This window comes from Oncorhynchus nerka, linkage group LG24 (assembly GCF_034236695.1).
Source record: "Oncorhynchus nerka isolate Pitt River linkage group LG24, Oner_Uvic_2.0, whole genome shotgun sequence".
Taxonomy (NCBI): Eukaryota; Metazoa; Chordata; class Actinopteri; order Salmoniformes; family Salmonidae; genus Oncorhynchus; species Oncorhynchus nerka.
Window position 1 is genome coordinate 9,288,584 of NC_088419.1, and position 20,239 is coordinate 9,308,822.

General features: G+C 42.5%; 1 protein-coding gene across 2 annotated transcripts in view; it reads left to right on the plus strand.

Moving 5' to 3' along the window:
• The first annotated feature begins 12 nt into the window (after positions 1-12).
• The window catches only part of dpf3 (double PHD fingers 3), a 59,548-nt gene continuing 39,321 nt past the window's right edge, over positions 13-20,239 (plus strand). For both annotated transcript variants that reach the window (XM_065008589.1, XM_065008590.1), the window contains exon 1: positions 13-117. In XM_065008589.1, the coding sequence (XP_064864661.1) occupies positions 86-117 (32 nt within the window). In that variant the 5' untranslated portion in view covers positions 13-85. The remainder of the gene's footprint in view (positions 118-20,239) is intronic.

A 20,239-nucleotide genomic window follows, 5' to 3' on the forward strand; every position in this document is an offset into this window, starting at 1 on the left:
CGCCTAGCACCTTATTGGTTGTCTTCTTCATGGGGTCCCAAACAGCTCTGAGATTTAGAGTATTGGGTTACAGTTTCGCAGCAAAATGGCGACTGTCATTCAGAATCCTCTCAAATCGTAAGTAATCTTTAAAATGCTATATTCTTTTCCCCGAAAAAACAAACGCATTTGCTTGGATGCAATGGTTGCATTCAATAAAGGAGAAAAGCACAACACATTGAATGGAATAACGGAATAGCGGATTTTATATGATGTTTGTAAACATATCACAACGTGTATTGAAACAATTAGAAGTTAGGACAAAATGTTGTCGTTTTGTTTGTATTTATTAGTCTCTACACGAATGGATTCGACGCATAAAGCATGTAGTCACGTGCACGCTTTTAAGAAAATATATTTCCATGCGCGTGAAACAATGTTCTGCACTCCGATTTACGCTGCGCGGACAAGTCAATTGTGTATGGACTTCTTTTACAACAGTTAAGATATTCTGCTACATTAATAGCTTAATAACATTAGGATAAGTGTTTGTTAATCTTTCACAGATATAGGCTACTTCCATCGTTCAGGTCCGTTTTATTACTTGGAATTCACGTAAACTACCCAGCGCTTCTTTTGTGCGCTCTCTCATCAATAGCCAACATTAGGATAATGTATATTCAGTATTTATAATGTGGGAGTATTTCCTCAGTAATAAAAACACACGGAGTACCCTGTGATGATGGGCTATCATTTGAGTAGCCTATGCATGGGATTGCTTTCTACTGTCTGCGACAGATTTCGGGTGCGAAAGGTCCGATCAGGCTGAGCGCACAGGAGCCGTGTCCGTGAAGGGAAAACGGTTTACCATCAAGAATCGCTTTACTGGGATCGGCTCATAGAACTAGTGGTCTAATCGAATGTGATAAATAACAAGTCTATGCGTCTCAATAGTATCAACACTGTTTTTGAGCATTGAACACAGCTCCACGAGCTGTATGTTTTTTTTGTCTGTCTGCCATTGAAATGCAGCAACAAGTCAATGTACCTGCTGACTTCTGTAGTCACTGCTGCTGTCCTGTAGTCACTGCTGCTGTCCTGTAGTCACTGCTGCTCTCCTGTAGTCACTGCTGCTGTCCTGTAGTCACTGCTGCTGTCCTGTAGTCACTGCTGCTGTCCTGTAGTCACTGCTGCTATCCTGTAGTCACTGCTGCTGTCCTGCTGTCCTGTAGTCACTGCTGCTATCCTGTAGTCACTGCTGCTGTCCTGCTGTCCTGTAGTCACTGCTGCTGTCCTGCTGTCCTGTAGTCACTGCTGCTGTCCTGTAGTCACTGCTGCTGTCCTGTAGTCACTGCTGCTCTCCTGTAGTCACTGCTGCTGTCCTGCTGTCCTGTAGTCACTGCTGCTGTCCTGCTGTCCTGTAGTCACTGCTGCTGTCCTGTAGTCACTGCTGCTGTCCTGTAGTCACTGCTGCTGTCCTGTAGTCACTGCTGCTATCCTGTAGTCACTGCTGCTGTCCTGTAGTCACTGCTGCTGTCCTGCAGTCCTGTAGTCACTGCTGCTCTCCTGCTGTCCTGTAGTCACTGCTGCTGTCCTGTAGTCACTGCTGCTCTCATGTAGTCACTGCTGCTGTCCTGCTGTCCTGTAGTCACTGCTGCTATCCTGTAGTCACTGCTGCTGTCCTGCTGTCCTGTAGTCACTGCTGCTATCCTGTAGTCACTGCTGCTGTCCTGCTGTCCTGTAGTCACTGCTGCTGTCCTGCTGTCCTGTAGTCACTGCTGCTGTCCTGTAGTCACTGCTGCTCTCCTGTAGTCACTGCTGCTGTCCTGTAGTCACTGCTGCTGTCCTGCTGTCCTGTAGTCACTGCTGCTGTCCTGTAGTCACTGCTGCTGTCCTGTAGTCACTGCTGCTGTCCTGTAGTCACTGCTGCTATCCTGTAGTCACTGCTGCTGTCCTGTAGTCACTGCTGCTGTCCTGTAGTCACTGCTGCTCTCCTGCTGTCCTGTAGTCACTGCTGCTGTCCTGTAGTCACTGCTGCTGTCCTGTAGTCACTGCTGCTCTCATGTAGTCACTGCTGCTGTCCTGCTGTCCTGTAGTCACTGCTGCTGTCCTGTAGTCACTGCTGTCCTAGTCACTGCTGCTCTCCTGTAGTCACTGCTGCTGTCCTGTAGTCACTGCTGCTGTCCTGTAGTCACTGCTGCTGTCCTGTAGTCACTGCTGCTGTCCTGTAGTCACTGCTGCTGTCCTGTAGTCACTGCTGCTATCCTGTAGTCACTGCTGCTGTCCTGTAGTCACTGCTGCTGTCCTGTAGTCACTGCTGCTCTCCTGTAGTCACTGCTGCTGTCCTGTAGTCACTGCTGCTGTCCTGTAGTCACTGCTGCTGTCCTGTAGTCACTGCTGCTGTCCTGCTGTCCTGTAGTTACTGCTGCTGTCCTGCTGTCCTGTAGTCACAGCTGCTGTCCTGCTGTCCTGTAGTCACTGCTGCTGTCCTGTAGTCACTGCTGCTGTCCTGTAGTCGCTGCTGTCCTGCTGTCCTGTAGTCACTGCTGCTGTCCTGTAGTCACTGCTGCTGTCCTGTAGTCACTGCTGCTGTCCTGTAGTCACTGCTGCCTGGATGTTGGTGATAACAACCTTGTTTCTGTGTAAAAGCCTTGCAGCATCTTCTCCCATCTGTCTGTGAGAAGTGATGTGATTCTATTCACAGACCGGCTGTATGTCTCCGTCCCACATGGAACCATATTCCCTATGTGTATAGTGCACACATTTGATCCAGGGAGCTGTTCAGAAATAGTGCACTACATAGGGAATAGTGTACCATTTTGGGACACATGCAGACACTCTGCCTGCTAGACACGCTAGACTATCAGAACATATTTACCCACATTTGCTGTGGAATGTAGCGAAGGGGTCTGGCACATAGTTATAACACAGCCTATGGTTGGAGTGGTAGTCAGAAGAACAGGCTTGCATTCCTGGTCTACACTAAATAAGCTCCATTGTTTGGTCTAACAGATGGTCCTTCACTGACAGCCCGAGCAAAGCAACCAAACAGACAGTGCGGTCAACATGTTTGTGTCACTGGCTGCTGTCCTGCCAATTCACTATAGATACTCTTGTTTTCACTATAGTCACTATAGATGTCCTGTTTTCACTATAGATACTCTTGTTTTCACTATAGATACTCTCACTAGATACTCTTGTTTTCACTAGCTGTTTTCCTATAGTCACTATAGATACTCTTGTTTTCACTATAGATACGGTTTGTTTTCACTGCTGTCCTTCTTGTTTTCACTATAGATCACTGCTGTTGTCACTATAGATACTTGTTTCACTGCTGCTTTCTATAGATAGGTTTGTTTTCACTATAGATACTCTTGTTTTCACTATAGATACGGTTTGTTTTCACTATAGATACTTGTTTTCACTATAGATACTTTGTTTTCACTATAGATACGGTTTGTTTTCACTATAGATACTCTTGTTTTCACTATAGATACGGTTTGTTTTCACTATAGATACTCTTGTTTTCACTATAGATACTTGTTTTCACTATAGATACTTTGTTTTCACTATAGATACACTTGTTTTCACTATGATACGGTTTGTTTTCACTATATATACGGTTTGTTTTCACTATGCTGCTGTCTTGTTTTCCTATAGATACGGTTTGTTTTCTATAGATACTCTTGTTTTCACTATAGATACGGTTTGTTTTGTAGATACTCTTGTTTTCTATAGATACTGCTTGTTTTCACTATAGCTTGTTTTCCTATAGATACTTGTTTTCACTATAGATACTTTCACTATAGATCTATTGCTTTTCACTATAGATACGGTTTGTTTTCACTATAGATACGGTTTGTTTTCACTATAGATACGGTTTGTTTTCACTGCTATAGATACTTTGTTTTCACTATAGATGTCTTGTTTTCACTATAGATACTTGTTTTCACTATAGATACTCTTGTTTTCACTATAGCTTTGTTTTCACTATAGATACGGTTTGTTTTCACTATAGATACGGTTTGTTTTCCTATAGATACGGTTTGTTTTCACTATAGATACTCTTGTTTTCACTATAGATACGGTTTGTTTTCACTATAGATACTTTGTTTTCACTATAGATACTCTTGTTTTCACTATAGATATAGATACTCTTGTTTTCACTATAGATACGGTTTGTTTTCACTATAGATACTCTTGCTATAGCACTCTTGTTTTCACTATAGATACTCTTGTTTTCACTATCTATAGAACGGTTTGATGTAGATTCTATACGGTTTGTTTTCACTATAGATACTCTTGTTTTCACTATAGATACTCTTGTTTTCACTATAGATACGGTTTGTTTTCACTATAGATACTCTTGTTTTCACTATAGATACGGTTTGTTTTCACTATATATACGGTTTGTTTTCACTATAGATACGGTTTGTTTTCACTATAGATACGGTTTGTTTTCACTATAGATACTCTTGTTTTCACTATAGATACGGTTTGTTTTCACTATAGATACTCTTGTTTTCACTATAGTTGTTTTCACTATAGATACGGTTTGTTTTCACTATAGATACTCTTGTTTTCACTATAGATACTCTTGTTTTCACTATAGATACTCTTGTTTTCACTATAGATACGGTTTGTTTTCACTATAGATACTCTTGTTTTCACTATAGATACTCTTGTTTTCACTATAGATACTCTTGTTTTCACTATAGATACTCTTGTTTTCACTATAGATACGGTTTGTTTTCACTATAGATACTCTTGTTTTCACTATAGATACTCTTGTTTTCACTATAGATACTCTTGTTTTCACTATAGATACTCTTGTTTTCACTATAGATACGGTTTGTTTTCACTATATATACGGTTTGTTTTCACTATAGATACGGTTTGTTTTCACTATAGATACTCTTGTTTTCACTATAGATACTCTTGTTTTCACTATAGATACGGTTTGTTTTCACTATAGATACTCTTGTTTTCACTATAGATACGGTTTGTTTTCACTATAGATACTCTTGTTTTCACTATAGATACTCTTGTTTTCACTATAGATACTCTTGTTTTCACTATAGATACGGTTTGTTTTCACTATAGATACTCTTGTTTTCACTATAGATACTCTTGTTTTCACTATAGATACTCTTGTTTTCACTATAGATACGGTTTGTTTTCACTATAGATACGGTTTGTTTTCACTATAGATACGGTTTGTTTTCACTATAGATACGGTTTGTTTTCACTATAGATACTCTTGTTTTCACTATAGATACGGTTTGTTTTCACTATAGATACGGTTTGTTTTCACTATATATACGGTTTGTTTTCACTATAGATACGGTTTGTTTTCACTATAGATACGGTTTGTTTTCACTATAGATACGGTTTGTTTTCACTATATATACGGTTGTTTTCACTATATATACGGTTGTTTTCACTATAGATACTCTTGTTTTCACTATAGATACGGTTTGTTTTCACTATAGATACTCTTGTTTTCACTATAGATACTCTTGTTTTCACTATAGATACGGTTTGTTTTCACTATATATACGGTTTGTTTTCACTATAGATACGGTTTGTTTTCACTATAGATACGGTTTGTTTTCACTATAGATACTCTTGTTTTCACTATAGATACTCTTGTTTTCACTATAGATACGGTTTGTTTTCACTATAGATACTCTTGTTTTCACTATAGATACTCTTGTTTTCACTATAGATACGGTTTGTTTTCACTATAGATACTCTTGTTTTCACTATAGATACGGTTTGTTTTCACTATAGATACTCTTGTTTTCACTATAGATACTCTTGTTTTCACTATAGATACTCTTGTTTTCACTATAGATACTCTTGTTTTCACTATAGATACGGTTTGTTTTCACTATATATACGGTTTGTTTTCACTATAGATACGGTTTGTTTTCACTATAGATACGGTTTGTTTTCACTATAGATACTCTTGTTTTCACTATAGATACTCTTGTTTTCACTATAGATACGGTTTGTTTTCACTATAGATACTCTTGTTTTCACTATAGATACGGTTTGTTTTCACTATATATACGGTTTGTTTTCACTATAGATACGGTTTGTTTTCACTATAGATACGGTTTGTTTTCACTATAGATACTCTTGTTTTCACTATAGATACGGTTTGTTTTCACTATAGATACTCTTGTTTTCACTATAGATACTCTTGTTTTCACTATAGATACGGTTTGTTTTCACTATAGATACTCTTGTTTTCACTATAGATACTCTTGTTTTCACTATAGATACTCTTGTTTTCACTATAGATACTCTTGTTTTCACTATAGATACTCTTGTTTTCACTATAGATACGGTTTGTTTTCACTATAGATACTCTTGTTTTCACTATAGATACTCTTGTTTTCACTATAGATACGGTTTGTTTTCACTATAGATACGGTTTGTTTTCACTATATATACGGTTGTTTTCACTATATATACGGTTGTTTTCACTATAGATACGGTTTGTTTTCACTATAGATACTCTTGTTTTCACTATAGATACGGTTTGTTTTCACTATAGATACGGTTTGTTTTCACTATAGATACGGTTTGTTTTCACTATAGTTGTTTTCACTATAGATACGTTTTCACTATAGTTTGTTTTCACTATAGATACTTGTTTTCACTTGTTTTCTATAGATACTCTTGTTTTCACTATAGATACGGTTTGTTTTCACTATAGATACGGTTTGTTTTCACTATAGATACGGTTTGTTTTCACTATAGATACGGTTTGTTTTCACTATAGATACGGTTTGTTTTCACTATAGATACGGTTTGTTTTCTTAGATACGGTTTGTTTTCACTATAGATACGGTTTGTTTTCACTACGGTTTGTTTTCACTGTTTGTTGAACGGTTGTTTTCACAGTGTTTTCACTATAGAACGGTTTGTCACTATAGATACTCTTGTTTTCACTATAGATACGGTTTGTTTTCACAATACTATAGGTTTGTTTTCACTATAGAACGGTTTGTTTTCACTATAGCACGGTTTGTTTTATAGCCAGGCTAAATTATACCTGTCCCAAACTATATTCTGTCTGTTTTATAGCCAGGCTAAATTATACCTGTCCCAAACTATGTTCTGTCTGTTTTATAGCCAGGCTAAATTCTACCTGTCCCAGACTATATTCTGTCTGTTTTATAGCCAGGCTAAATTATACCTGTCCCAAACTATATTCTGTCTGTTTTATAGCCAGGCTAAATTATACCTGTCCCAAACTATATTCTGTCTGTTTTATAGCCAGGCTAAATTCTACCTGTCCCAAACTATATTCTGTCTGTTTTATAGCCAGGCTAAATTCTACCTGGCCCAGACTATGTTCTGTCTGTTTTATAGCCAGGCTAAATTCTACCTGGCCCAGACTATATTCTGTCTGTTTTATAGCCAGGCTAAATTCTACCTGGGCCAGACTATATTCTGTCTGTTTTATAGCCAGGCTAAATTCCACCTGTCCCAGACTATATTCTGTCTGTTTTATAGCCAGGCTAAATTCTACCTGGGCCAGACTATATTCTGTCTGTTTTATAGCCAGGCAAAATTCTACCTGGGCCAGACTATATTCTGTCTGTTTTATAGCCAGGCTAAATTCTACCTGTCCCAGACTATATTCTGTCTGTTTTATAGCCAGGCTAAATTCTACCTGGCCCAGACTATGTTCTGTCTGTTTTATAGCCAGGCTAAATTCTACCTGGCCCAGACTATGTTCTGTCTGTTTTATAGCCAGGCTAAATTCTACCTGCCCCAAACTATATTCTGTCTGTTTTATAGGCAGGCTACATTCTACCTGGGCCAGACTATATTCCGTCTGTTTTATAGCCAGGCTAAATTCTACCTGGGCCAGACTATATTCAGTCTGTTTTAATGCCAGTCTAAATTCTACCTGGGCCAGACCATATTCTGTCTGTTTTATAGCCAGGCTAAATTCTACCTGGGCCAAACTATATTATTTTTTCTATGGTGTTATCTACCATTTCAGAAGACTCCTCCATAGGAAATTCAGTTAAAGCATGAAAGAAAGGACCTTTTGTCTGCAATGCATTGTATCACAGGGATGGAGAGAGAGTCTAGTTTTACATAGATATGAATCACATATTCAAATATATCCTCTTTGTGCCAGGCCTTGTCAAGAGGAAAAAGGGGATACAAGGACAGTCATGTCTTCTGCATTTCATCCATTTAACCCAGAGAGGTGCAGGGGACTGCTTGTCGCTCTCCCTCGCCATCTTGGGTTTAATGTGGTTCCTATCTGACCAGTGTGTTTCTATGAGAGGTGTCGGGTTTGCACTTAGCTCGTAACAACATCCCCGTTCTGTTGATAAGAGGTTTGGTACAGTGGGAAGTTCATTGTCCATGGCTTGTCTCCTGCTCTCTGCATAAAACAAAACCATTTTTAAATAACACAAAGGGGGGGTTCACTATGCTCTAAGAAAACTGGATGCATATATATATATATATATATATATATATATATATATATATATATAATTAAAATTCATACTTATATGAGAGAGAGAGAGAGAGAGAGAGACACAGAGAGACAGAGAGACACAGAGAGAGAGAGAGAGACACAGAGAGAGAGAGAGAGAGAGAGAGAGAGAGAGAGAGAGAGAGAACAACATTGTGAGGTCCCTCACTATGGTGATAATACCGTATGGTCCCTGGAAACTCCCAGCCCTACTGTATACTTTAATATATTATGGTATTAGCATTTGTAAGACAGTGATTCAATTTGAAGTTAGTTATTACCATAGTATTATCAGTGAATAAGACTATTCTCTGACAAAGTTGAGTTCAGTTATTACCATTCTAATTTGCAGGACGCCTCTGTGTTGAGCCTGTCTGGGAAACACAAATGACAGAAAGACTCAAGAGGGAGTACCTGTTAAATCACATGGTTGACAACAGGAAGTACCTGCTAGTGCTGCTGTCTCACGTCTACTAACATTTAGTCATCATTTAGGCATCATCATGACCCATCGTCTGGCATCTCAGAATAAACCACATCATTCTTCTGAATTATGGATGTTCTAAATATGATTCATCTTTATTTATTCATTTCATTTGTTTTATTTGACCTTTTTAGGAAGTCTTTTTTTTTTTTTTTGGGGGATTCAAATATATGTCTGTGAAAGAGAGCTGTCAGCATGTCAGCAAAGGAAAACATAGGACCCCCTCCTCTCCCCACAATGCAACACAATAAAATAAGATCATACAGAAACAATAGTCAGAGACAATATGCTACACTGGCCTGTTGCTGCGGGGTCGCGGCCCGTGCACTCACTCACTGTAAATGTGTGTCTGTGTGATTTCAACTGTGAGGTTGGAGGCACTTACCCATAGAGGGATATAGAGCTGGCCAGGCTCTGTGTTTTATAGATTGTGGGGGCGGGCTGTGCAGGGGGGAAATGTATAGGAGAAGAAGGTGTGTGTGTATGGGGAGGATGTCTGTAGGAGTGGGGACTGTGTGTGCGTGTGACCCTTTCCCTGCCTATTTGTGTGTCTGTCTTGTATTTGTGTGTGTGTGTGTCTGGCTTACAGGAACACACTCCCCTCCCCCGTTTAGCGTGAGAGGACGAGGGAGCTAGAGTGATTGATGGGTGAATTACATGTGTGCTTTCAGACGGACTCTAAACACTGGGGCAGCTCTCTGGCTCCCTGGCCTTTTGTGATTCCCGCTCGGTTTTTGGGGGAATGGCCGAGCTGGCGGGAATGTTTTCCAGGCGTTGGGACTTAGAACGGCCCGGGAACATTCGGCACCCGTTCCCCTTGTGTAGTGTACTTCTTTTGTCCAGGGGGCCCATAGGCCTCTGGTCTAAAGTAGTGCACTAAATAGGGAATAGTGTGCCATTTGGGACACATTGTTCCATAGGGAGACTCCATGGAGGGATCATAAATCCTTTTTCCTGTTCTACACATGGATCTGACACGATTCTGTATGTAGACTGAGGGAGAGGGGGAGACTGAGGGAGAGGGGGAGACTGAGGGAGAGGGGGAGACTGAGGGAGAGGGGGAGACTGAGGGAGAGGGGGAGACTGAGGGAGAGGGGGAGACTGAGGGAGAGGGGGAGACTGAGGGAGAGGGGGAGACTGAGGGAGAGGGGGAGACTGAGGGAGAGGGGGAGACTGAGGAGAGGGGGAGACTGAGGGAGACTGAGGGAGAGGGGGGAGACTGAGGGAGAGGGGGGGAGAGGGTGTGTGTATGAGTGGGTGTGTGACATTGAGATGTATGAAAACAATCTCACTATCCTACTCTCTCTCCCTCTCTCCCAGTGTCCCTCTCCATCTCTCTATCGCTCTCCCTGTCCACCTCTCCCAGTGTCCCTCTCCATCTCTCTATCGCTCTCCCTCTTCCTCTCTCCCAGTGTCCCTCTCCATCTCTCTATCACTCTCCCTCTCAATCTCTCAATGGCTGGAGGAGGATGAGGAGGGCTGAGAGGGCTTTGTACAGCAGGGTTTAACCTCTTCTGATACAGGAAGCACCTCTTATGCGCAGTCATCATACACACGCACACACATACACTCAGTCTGAAGGTAACTGTAGAACCGCAGCTAATTCTAGTCTGAGGTGGAACCGTTTTCCAAGTTGGTGTTTACCACTAAGACCTAAATTAGATTTGCTGTGGGGGGGCTGGATATATACACTACATGACCAAAAGTATGTGGACACCTACTCGTCAAACATCTCATTCAAAAATTATAGGCATTAATATGGAGTTGGTCCCCCCTTTGCTGCTATATCAGCCTGCACTATTCTGGAAGGTTTTCCACTATATGCTGGAACATTGCTGAGGGGACTTGCTTCCATTTCCAGCCACGAGCATTAGTGAGGTCGGGTACTGATGTTGGGCGATTAGATCTGGCTCGCAGTCTCAATTCATCCCAAAGGTGTTCGGTGGGGTTGAGGTCAGGGCTCTGTGCAGCCCAGTCAAGTTCTTCCACAACGATCTCGACAAACCGTTTCTGTATCTCCTGGCATCTGCCAAACCCAGATTCGTCTGTTGGACTGCCAGATGGTGAAGCGTGACTCCAGAGACCACGTTTCCACTGCTCCAGAGTCCCAATGGCAGCGATTTAAATGATGTGGAAACAACATTGATTCAACCAGTGGGAGAGAGGGGGAGAGAGGGGGAGAGAGGGGGAGAGAGAGGGAGAGAGAGGAGGGGAAACGCTTTGGCCTTTATTTCATAGACAACCTGTCCCCAACTGAAGGATTCAATAGGACTCGGCTCTATAGGTTAAGTCTATAAATGAATATTCATATTAACCTCTCATTGGAAGTGTGATACTGTTACCACTGCTTTACGCATATGGAATGTGATTAGAACTTTTAACCATCCAATGAAAAGCTTCAGGTCATGATTATTCATAGATACCTGTGAGTGGCTGGGGGGCTCTAGAGCTTGAATAGAAGAGAGAGGGGTGCATTACAATATGAAGGAGTAGGAACTCTGTTGGTCTCTAGGGAGAGAGAGTGGTGAATTACATGTGAATGTATTGAGACAGATGAGGGACATAGAGAGAGAGAGAGACTCCTCCCTCTTGATGAGTGGCTTCTAGCTGCTGTGTAGTGTCACTGTAAACAGCATGTGAGAGTGGGTGAGAGCTAAACTAACCCTGTCTGGTTTGAACACTACTGTTGAAATGAAAACATTCCACTGGCCTCTCCAATTGTCCCTGAGTGTGTGTCTGTGTGTGTGTGTCCTTGTATGTGTGTCCTTGTATGTGTGTCCGTGTGTGTGTCTGTGTGTGTGTGTGTGTGTCCGTGTGTGTGTGTGTGTGTCCGTGTGTGTGTGACAATGCAATACTAACAAAGCCATTTGTACTGCCCAACGTCCAATCTGTTGTCGAGGATGTCAGAAGTGTCATCATGGCATGTTATAGAACTCAATTCAATTTAAGGGCTTTATTGGCATGGGAAACATATGTTAACATTGCCAAAGAAAGTGAAGTAGATAATAAACAAAAGTGAAATTAACAGTAAACAACACACACACAGAGGCAGGCAACGAGAGGTAGATAAACTGGTTATGTCAACTTTTTAACTTTGACTAAGCTTAGAGTTTTGCGACTGAAGAGGTAACAGGGCTTGAACCAGCAAACCAACATTTACATAGCAAATGCACTCTCTCCAGTGGGGGAAACATATGTTAACATTGCCAAAGCAAACGGAATAGACAATTCTCTGTCTCGCTCTCTCTCAATTACATTTAAGGGCTTTATTAGCATGGGGAAACATATGTTAACATTGCCAAAGCAAACGGAATAGACAATTCTCTGTCTCGCTCTCTCTCTCAATTACATTTAAGGGATTTATTGGCATGGGAAACATATGTTTACATTGCCAAAGCAAGTGAAATAGATAATAAACAAAAATGAAATAAATAATACAAAATTAACAGTACACTCACAAAAGTTACAAAATAATAAAGACATTTCAATGTGCAAATTGTTCACGTACAAAAGAGACATTTTTAAAAATATACATAAATATGGTGTTTGGTTGTCCTTTTCTTGTGGTATTTCACCCAGTAGATTGGATTTGTTTAAAACTCTTTGTGGATCTGTGTAATCTGAGGGAAATATGTGTCTCTAATATGGTCATACATTTAGCAGGAGGTTAGGAAGTGCAGCTCAGTTTCCTCACTTTGTGGATCTGTGTAATCTGAGGGAAATATGTGTCTCTAATATGGTCATACATTTGGCAGGAGGTTAGGAAGTGCAGCTCAGTTTCCTCACTTTGTGGGCAGTGAGCACATAGGCAGACCTGGCACTCAAGAGAAGACCGGCTAAGGCGGCCTTTCTCAATAGCAAGGCTATGCTCACTGAGTCTGTACATAGTCAAAGCTTTCCTTAAGTTTGGGTCAGTCACAGTGGTCAGGTGTTCTGCCACTGTGTACTCTCTGTTTAGGGCCAAATAGCATTCTAGTTTGCTCTGTTTTTTTTGTTAATTCTTTCCAATGTGTCAACTAATTATTTTTTTGTTTTCTCATGATTTGGTTGGGTCTGATTGTGTTGCTGTCCTCGGGCTCCCTCCTGCAGGTATTATAGTTGAAGTGTTTGAAGTGAAGTGTCTCAACAGGAACAGGAAGTGACTTCTCTCTCTCTCTCTGAGAAGAAAGGGGTTTCTGTAACATGGAAAACTTACATTAAGCAACAGATCAACCATTCAAACCCTAATGGACACAGATAGGCACATGGCTTAGAGAAAAATGTTCTGATGTTCGAGATCTGTGTGTGTGTGTGTGTGTGTGTGTGTGTGTGTCTGCGTGTGTGTCTGCGTGTGTGTGTGTGTGTGTGTGTTTTGGATTATAGGACACTTTTCATCCCACATCTTTAAAGGCATACCGTCTCACACACACACACACACACACACACAAGTGGAGTGTGGTGTGGTGTGGTGTGGTGTGGTGTGCTCCTCTGTAGCTGGGCCTAGCTGTACATCCTTATGTAATGGTGTAGAGAGACCTGAGGGAAGGAACACGCACTCTCCTTGGTAGGAGTGGGACAGAAATATCCAGAGAATATGGCAGGGCAGAGAGACAGAGGGAGAGAAAGATGTCGGTAGGGGAAGAGAGAGATGTGATGGGGAAAGGGAGGAGCTTGGTATAGAAGGGGAGGAGCTTGGTGTAGAAGGGGAGGAGCTTGGTATAGAAGGGGAGGGGCGAGTGAGAGGTTGGTCTTTTTTATTTAACCTTTAAATTAATTTAAATCATTTTTAATTAACCTAATTTTAACAGGGAAGGCATATTGAGACCAATTTAGGAATCAGTCAAGTAAAATCAATTCTCTAGGCCCTAATCTATGGATTTCACATTACTGGGAATGTCGATATGCATCTGTTGGTCACAGATACCTTTAAAGAAAAAAGGTAGGGGGGGGGCCTCCCGAGTAGCACCGCGGTCTAAGGCACTGCATCTATAGCCACTACAGCCTCGGGTTTGATCACAGGCTGTGTCACAGGCAACCGTGACCGGGAGACCCATGGGGGCAGCGCACAATTGGCCCAGCGTCGTCCGGGTTAGGGGAGGGTTCGACCGGAGTTGCAGCGATGAGACAATATCGAAAAGGGCCTCGCTATTGTTATTTTACTGCTGCTCTTTAATTATTTGTTACTTTTATTTATTTTCTTTTTTTGTTGGTATTTTTCTTAAAACTGCCTTGTTGGTTAAAGGCCTGTCAGTAAGCATGTCACCTGTTGTGTTCGGCTGCACGTGACACATAAACATGGGATTGGATGTACGTAACCGTCTGTAGATACCGTAGTAACCGTCTGTAGATACCGTAGTAACCGTCTGTAGATACCGTAGTAACCGTCTGTAGATACCGTAGTAACCATCTGTAGATACCGTAGTAACCGCCTGTAGATACCGTAGTAACCGCCTGTAGATACCGTAGTAACCGCCTGTAGATACCGTAGTAACCGTCTGTAGATACCGTAGTAACCGTCTGTAGATACCGTAGTAACCGCCTGTAGATACCGTAGTAACCGCCTGTAGATACCGTAGTAACCGTCTGTAGATACCGTAGTAACCGTCTGTAGATACCGTAGTAACCGTCTGTTGATACCGTAGTAACCGTCTGTAGATACCGTAGTAACCGTCTGTTGATACCGTAGTAACCGTAGTAACCGTCTGTAGATACCGTAGTAACCGTCTGTAGATACCGTAGTAACCGTCTGTAGATACCGTAGTAACAGTCTGTAGATACCGTAGTAACCGTCTGTAGATACCGTAGTAACCGTCTGTAGATACCGTAGTAACCGTCTGTAGATACCGTAGTAACCGTAGTAACCGTCTGTAGATACCGTAGTAACAGTCTGTAGATACCGTAGTAACCGTCTGTAGATACCGTAGTAACCGTCTGTAGATACCGTAGTAACCGTCTGTAGATACCGTAGTAACCGTCTGTTGATACCGTAGTAACCGTCTGTAGATACCGTAGTAACCGTCTGTAGATACCGTAGTAACCGTCTGTAGATACCGTAGTAACCGTCTGTTGATACCGTAGTAACCGTCTGTAGATACCGTAGTAACCGTCTGTTGGCCATTAGAAAGGTAGACATTTATTGGGCAAATAGTTGTTTCTAACCACTGAACCTGATCAGGTAAAACAATCTGGGCCCTGTATTTAATTACAGGTGTTTTAAGAGGTCTACCGATATATCGGAATGGCCGATTAGTTAGGGCCGATTTCAAGTTTTCAAAACAATCGGAAATCTGTATTTTTGGACACCGATTTGGCCTATATATATATATATTTTTTTACACCTTTATTTAACTAGGCAAGTCAGTTAAGAACACATTCTTATTTACAATGACGGCCTGGGAACAGTGGGTTAACTGCCTTGTTCAGGGGCAGAACGACAGATTTTTACCTTGTCAGCTCGAAGGATTCTATCTTGCAACCTTACAGTTAACTAGTCCAACGCTCTAACCACCTGCCTCACGAGGAGACTGCCTGTTACGCGAATGCAGTAAGAAGCCAAGGTAAGTTGCTAGCTAGCATTAAACTTATCTTATAAAAAACAATCAATCATAATCACTAGTTAACTACACATGGTTGATGATATTACTAGATTATCTAGCGTGTCCTGCGTTGCATATAATCGATGCGGTGGCATTCGCGAAAAAGGACTGTCGTTGCTCCAATGTGTAACTAACCATAAACATCAATGCCTTTCTTAAAATCAATACACAGAAGTATATATTTTTAACCCTGCATATTTAGCTGAAAGAAATCCAGGTTAGCAGGCAATATTAACCAGGTGAAATTGTGTCACTTCTCTTGCGTTCAATGCATGCAGAGTCAGGGTATATGCAACAGTTTGGGCCGCCTGGCTCGTTGCGAACTAATTCGCCAGAATTTTACGGAATTATGACATAACATTGAAGGTTGTGCAATGTAACAAGAATATTTAGACTTATGGATGCCACCCGTTAGGTAAAATACCGAACGATTCTGTACTTCACTAAAATAATAAACGTTTTGTTTCGAAATTATAGTTTCCGGATTCAACCATATTAATGACCAAAGGCTCGTATTTCTGTGTGTTATTATTTTATAATTAAGTCTATGATTTGATAGAGCAGTCTGACTGAGCGATGGTAGGCAGCAGCAGGCTCATAAGCATTCATTCAAACAGCAATTTTGTGCATTTTGCTAGCTGCTCTTCACAATGCTTCAAGCATTGCGCTGTTTATGACTTTAAGCCTATCAACTCCCGAGATTAGGCTGGTGTAACCGATGTGCAATGGCTAGCTAGTTAGCGGGGTGCGCGCTAATAGCGTTTCAAACGTCACTCGCTCTGAGACTTGGAGTAGTTGTTCCCCTTGCTCTGCATGGGTAACGCTGCTTCGATGGTGGCTGTTGTCGATATGTTCCTGGTTTGAGCCCAGGTAGGAGCGAGGAGAGGGACGGAAGCTATGCTGTTACACTGGCAATACTAAAGTGCCTATAAGAACATCCAATAGTCAAAAAGATATGAAATACAAATCGTATAGAGAGAAATAGTCCTATAATTCCTATAACTACAACCTAAAACTTCTTACCTGGGAATATTGAAGATTCATGTTAAAATGAACCACCAGCTTTCATATGTTCTTATGTTCTGAGCAAGGAACTTAAACAGTAGCTTTCTTACATAGCACATATTGCACTTTTACTTTCTTCTCCAACACTTTGTTTTTACATTATTTAAACCAAATTGAACATGTTTCATTATTTATTTGAGGCTAAATTGATTTTATTGATGTATTATATTAAGTTAAAATAAGTGTTCATTCAGTATTTTTGTAATGGTCATTTATTACAAATACATTTTTTTTTTTAATCGGCCGATTTAATATCGCCTTTTTTTGGTCCTCCAATAATCGGTATCGGCGTTGAAAAATCATATTCGGTCGACCTCTAGTTTTAATACCAACACGTACTCTGGCATGATACCTTTTACACATGCCTTGTCATTCTGTCAGTCTTACTAATTATACTGCTGCTGTTTCTAGGGTGGAAGTAATTTATTTTATACGAGTGACAGCAGCCCATTGCTAAGTAACAACGTGACATTAATTGCATTATAATGACACCAGATGTGTTCTAGAATCTTGAGGACAACGATGGCGGCTGTCTCTCCGCTTAACTGGATTCTAAATCTAATACCGTTGCTCCTCCCATTACTTCCTGAACGGGGATGACAACACAAAGCAGCTATGACACCAGATGTGTTCTAGAATCTTGAGGACAACGTGATTCTAAATCTAATACCGTTCCTCCTCCCATTACTTCCTGAACGGGGATGACAACACAAAGCGTCTGTTTTCCCAGCAAAAACAATATCTGTAAATTGATAACTTGTTATTGTGTACATTAAACTCTTTTGAATTAGATACACAGCAGTCAATCCACATTCTAATACACTTCAGTCTGTTCATAACTTCTCTGTGTATTTGGTGGTTTATAGGTGGTTTTACCTGCTTGTCTTATCTGGGATAATAAAGATTGATTCATTTATTGATAGGTGGCTTTGTCAATCAGAAAACGTGATTCCCCTCCTTTTCTCTCGATAATAGCATAAGAAAAAAAAGGTTGTTTAAACCATTAAACCACCGGTCATAGATTGATCTGCTCAGAAACCGTTGTCATCTGTATTCACTGCAGGCACACGGTCTACATACACATTTTGTGATTACTGGTCAATGTTGCAGCCCTCTCCCAACCCTCTCAGCTCCATGGCAGATATGTAGAATTGCAGGAAATTAGCTTTAAAATCGCAAACTCCCTCTCTCCTTCCCCCTTTCCTTCTCCCTCTCCCTTCCCTCTCTCCTTCCCTCTCTCCTTCACCCTCTCCTTCCCCCTCTCCTTCCCTCTCTCCTTCACCCTCTCCTTCACCCTCTCTCCTTCCCTCTCTCCTTCACCCTCTCCTTCACCCTCTCCTTCACCCTTTCCTTCTCCCTCTCCCTTCCCTCTCTCCTTCCCTCTCTCCTTCTCCCTCTCCCTTCCCTCTCTCCTTCTCCCTCTCCCTTCCCTCACTCCTTCCCTCTCTCCTTCCCTCTCTCCTTCCCTCTTTCCTTCTCCCTCTCCCTTCCCTCACTCCTTCCCTCCTCCTTCCCTCTCTCCTTCCCTCTCTCAGAACCTCTTTCCTTCTCCCTTCCCTTCCCTCTCTCCTTCACCTTTCCTTCTCCCTCTCCCTTTCTCTCCTTCTCTCTCCTTCCCTCACTCCTTCCCTCTCTCCTTCCCTCACTCCTTCCCTCTCTCCTTCCCTCTCTCAGAACACTGCTCTTCTTTATACCCTGGTTGAAACTACAGCTTGTCCTCTTTGTCCAGTCTGGCATTCCTCACAGAGGGATCTGTGTATCTTCTGGAGGAGGGGGAGGGAGGAGGAGGGGAGGGAGAGGAGGAGGAGGGAGGAGGAGGGAGGAGGGAGGGAGGAGGGAGGGAGAGGAGGAGGGAGAGGGAGGGGGAGGGAGGGAGGAGGGGGGGGGGAGAGAGAGAGAGGGAGGGAGAGGAGGAGGAGGGAGGGAGGAGGGAGAGAGAGAGGGGGAGGAGGAGAGAGGGAGGGAGGGAGGAGGAGAGAGAGGGAGGGAGGGAGGGGAGAGGGAGGGAGGGAGGGGGAGGGGAGAGAGAGAGGAGGGGAGGGAGAGAGAGAGGGGAGAGAGAGGGGGAGAGAGAGGGGGAGAGAGGGGGAGAGAGAGAGAGAGAGAGGGAGAGAGGGGGGGAGGAGGGAGAGAGAGAGAGAGAGAGAGAGAGAAGAGAGAGAGAGGGAGGAGGAGAGGAGAGAGGGGGGGAGGGGGGAGAGGGAGGGGGAGGGGGGGAGAGAGAGAGGGAGGTGAGGGGGGGGAGAGAGAGAGGGAGGAGGGAGAGAGAGGGAGGGGGAGAGGGAGAGGGAGGGGGAAGAGAGAGAGGGAGGGAGGGGGAAGAGGGAGGGGGAGGGAGAGAGAGAGAGAGAGGAGGGAGGGGGAGGGAGAGAGGAGGGAGGGAGGGGGAGGGAGGGAGAGAGAGAGGGAGAGGGGAGGGAGGGAGAGAGGGACCGAGGGGTGAGGGAGAGGGAGGGACCGAGGGGGAGGAAGAGAGGGAGGGAGGGACCGAGGGGGAGGGAGAGAGTGAGGGAGGGATCAAGGGGGAGGGAGAGAGTGAGGGACCGAGGGAGTGAGAACATCAGATCTAATGTCGACTGAGATCTACCCTGGGAGAGACACTCTAGACCCTCTCAACAGCTCACCTTTCCCCTTAGCCCTGGTTGTGGTAAAGGGTGGTGTTGGTAAATTTGTTGGTGTGCCATTGGCACAAACAGAGCAAGGTTTGAAATCATAAACAGTGCTTTCCAAGTTGTGGCTGAACTCTGACCTTAAGTGTGAGTATGTGGCACACAAGCAGAGAGAGAGATTAGAATGCTATTTGGCCCTAAACAGAGAGTACACAGTGGCAGAATACCTGACCACTGTGACTGACCCAAAATGAAGGAAAGCTTTGTATGTACAGACTCATGGAGCATAGCCTTGCTATTGAGAGGGGCCGCTATAGGCAGACCAGACCTGGCTCTCTTTTGTACATTAACTATTTGCAATGTCTTTATTCTTTTGGAACTGTTATTGTTAATTTTTTATAATTTATTTCACTTTTGTTTATTATCTATTTCACTTGCTTTGGCAATGTAAACATATGTTTCCCATGCCAATAAAGCCCTTAAATTTAAATGTAATTGAGAGAGAGAGTGAGACAGAGAATTGTCTATTCAGTTTGCTTTGGCAATGTTAACATATGTTTCCCATGCTAATAAAGCCCTTAAATGTAATTGAGAGAGAGCGAGACAGAGAATTGTCTATTCCGTTTGCTTTGGCAATGTTAACATATGTTTCCCCCACTGGAGAGAGTGCATTTGCTATGTAAATGTTGGTTTGCTGGTTCAAGCCCTGTTACCTCTTCAGTCGCAAAACACTAAGCTTAGTCAAAGTTAAAAAGTTGACATAGACAGGCAATGAGAGGCAGATAAACTGGCTCTCTGTGTGCCTGATACGCTAGGTTGTATTATAAACTGGGTGGTTCGAGCCCTGAATGCTGATTGGCTTAGAGCCGTGGTATATCAGACCGTATACCACGGGTATGATAAAATATACATGTTTAATGCTCTAAAATACATTTTTACTGCTCCGGTAACCAGTTTATATGAGCAATAAGGCACCTCTGGGGATTGTGGCTGTATCCACACCTTCTCGTGC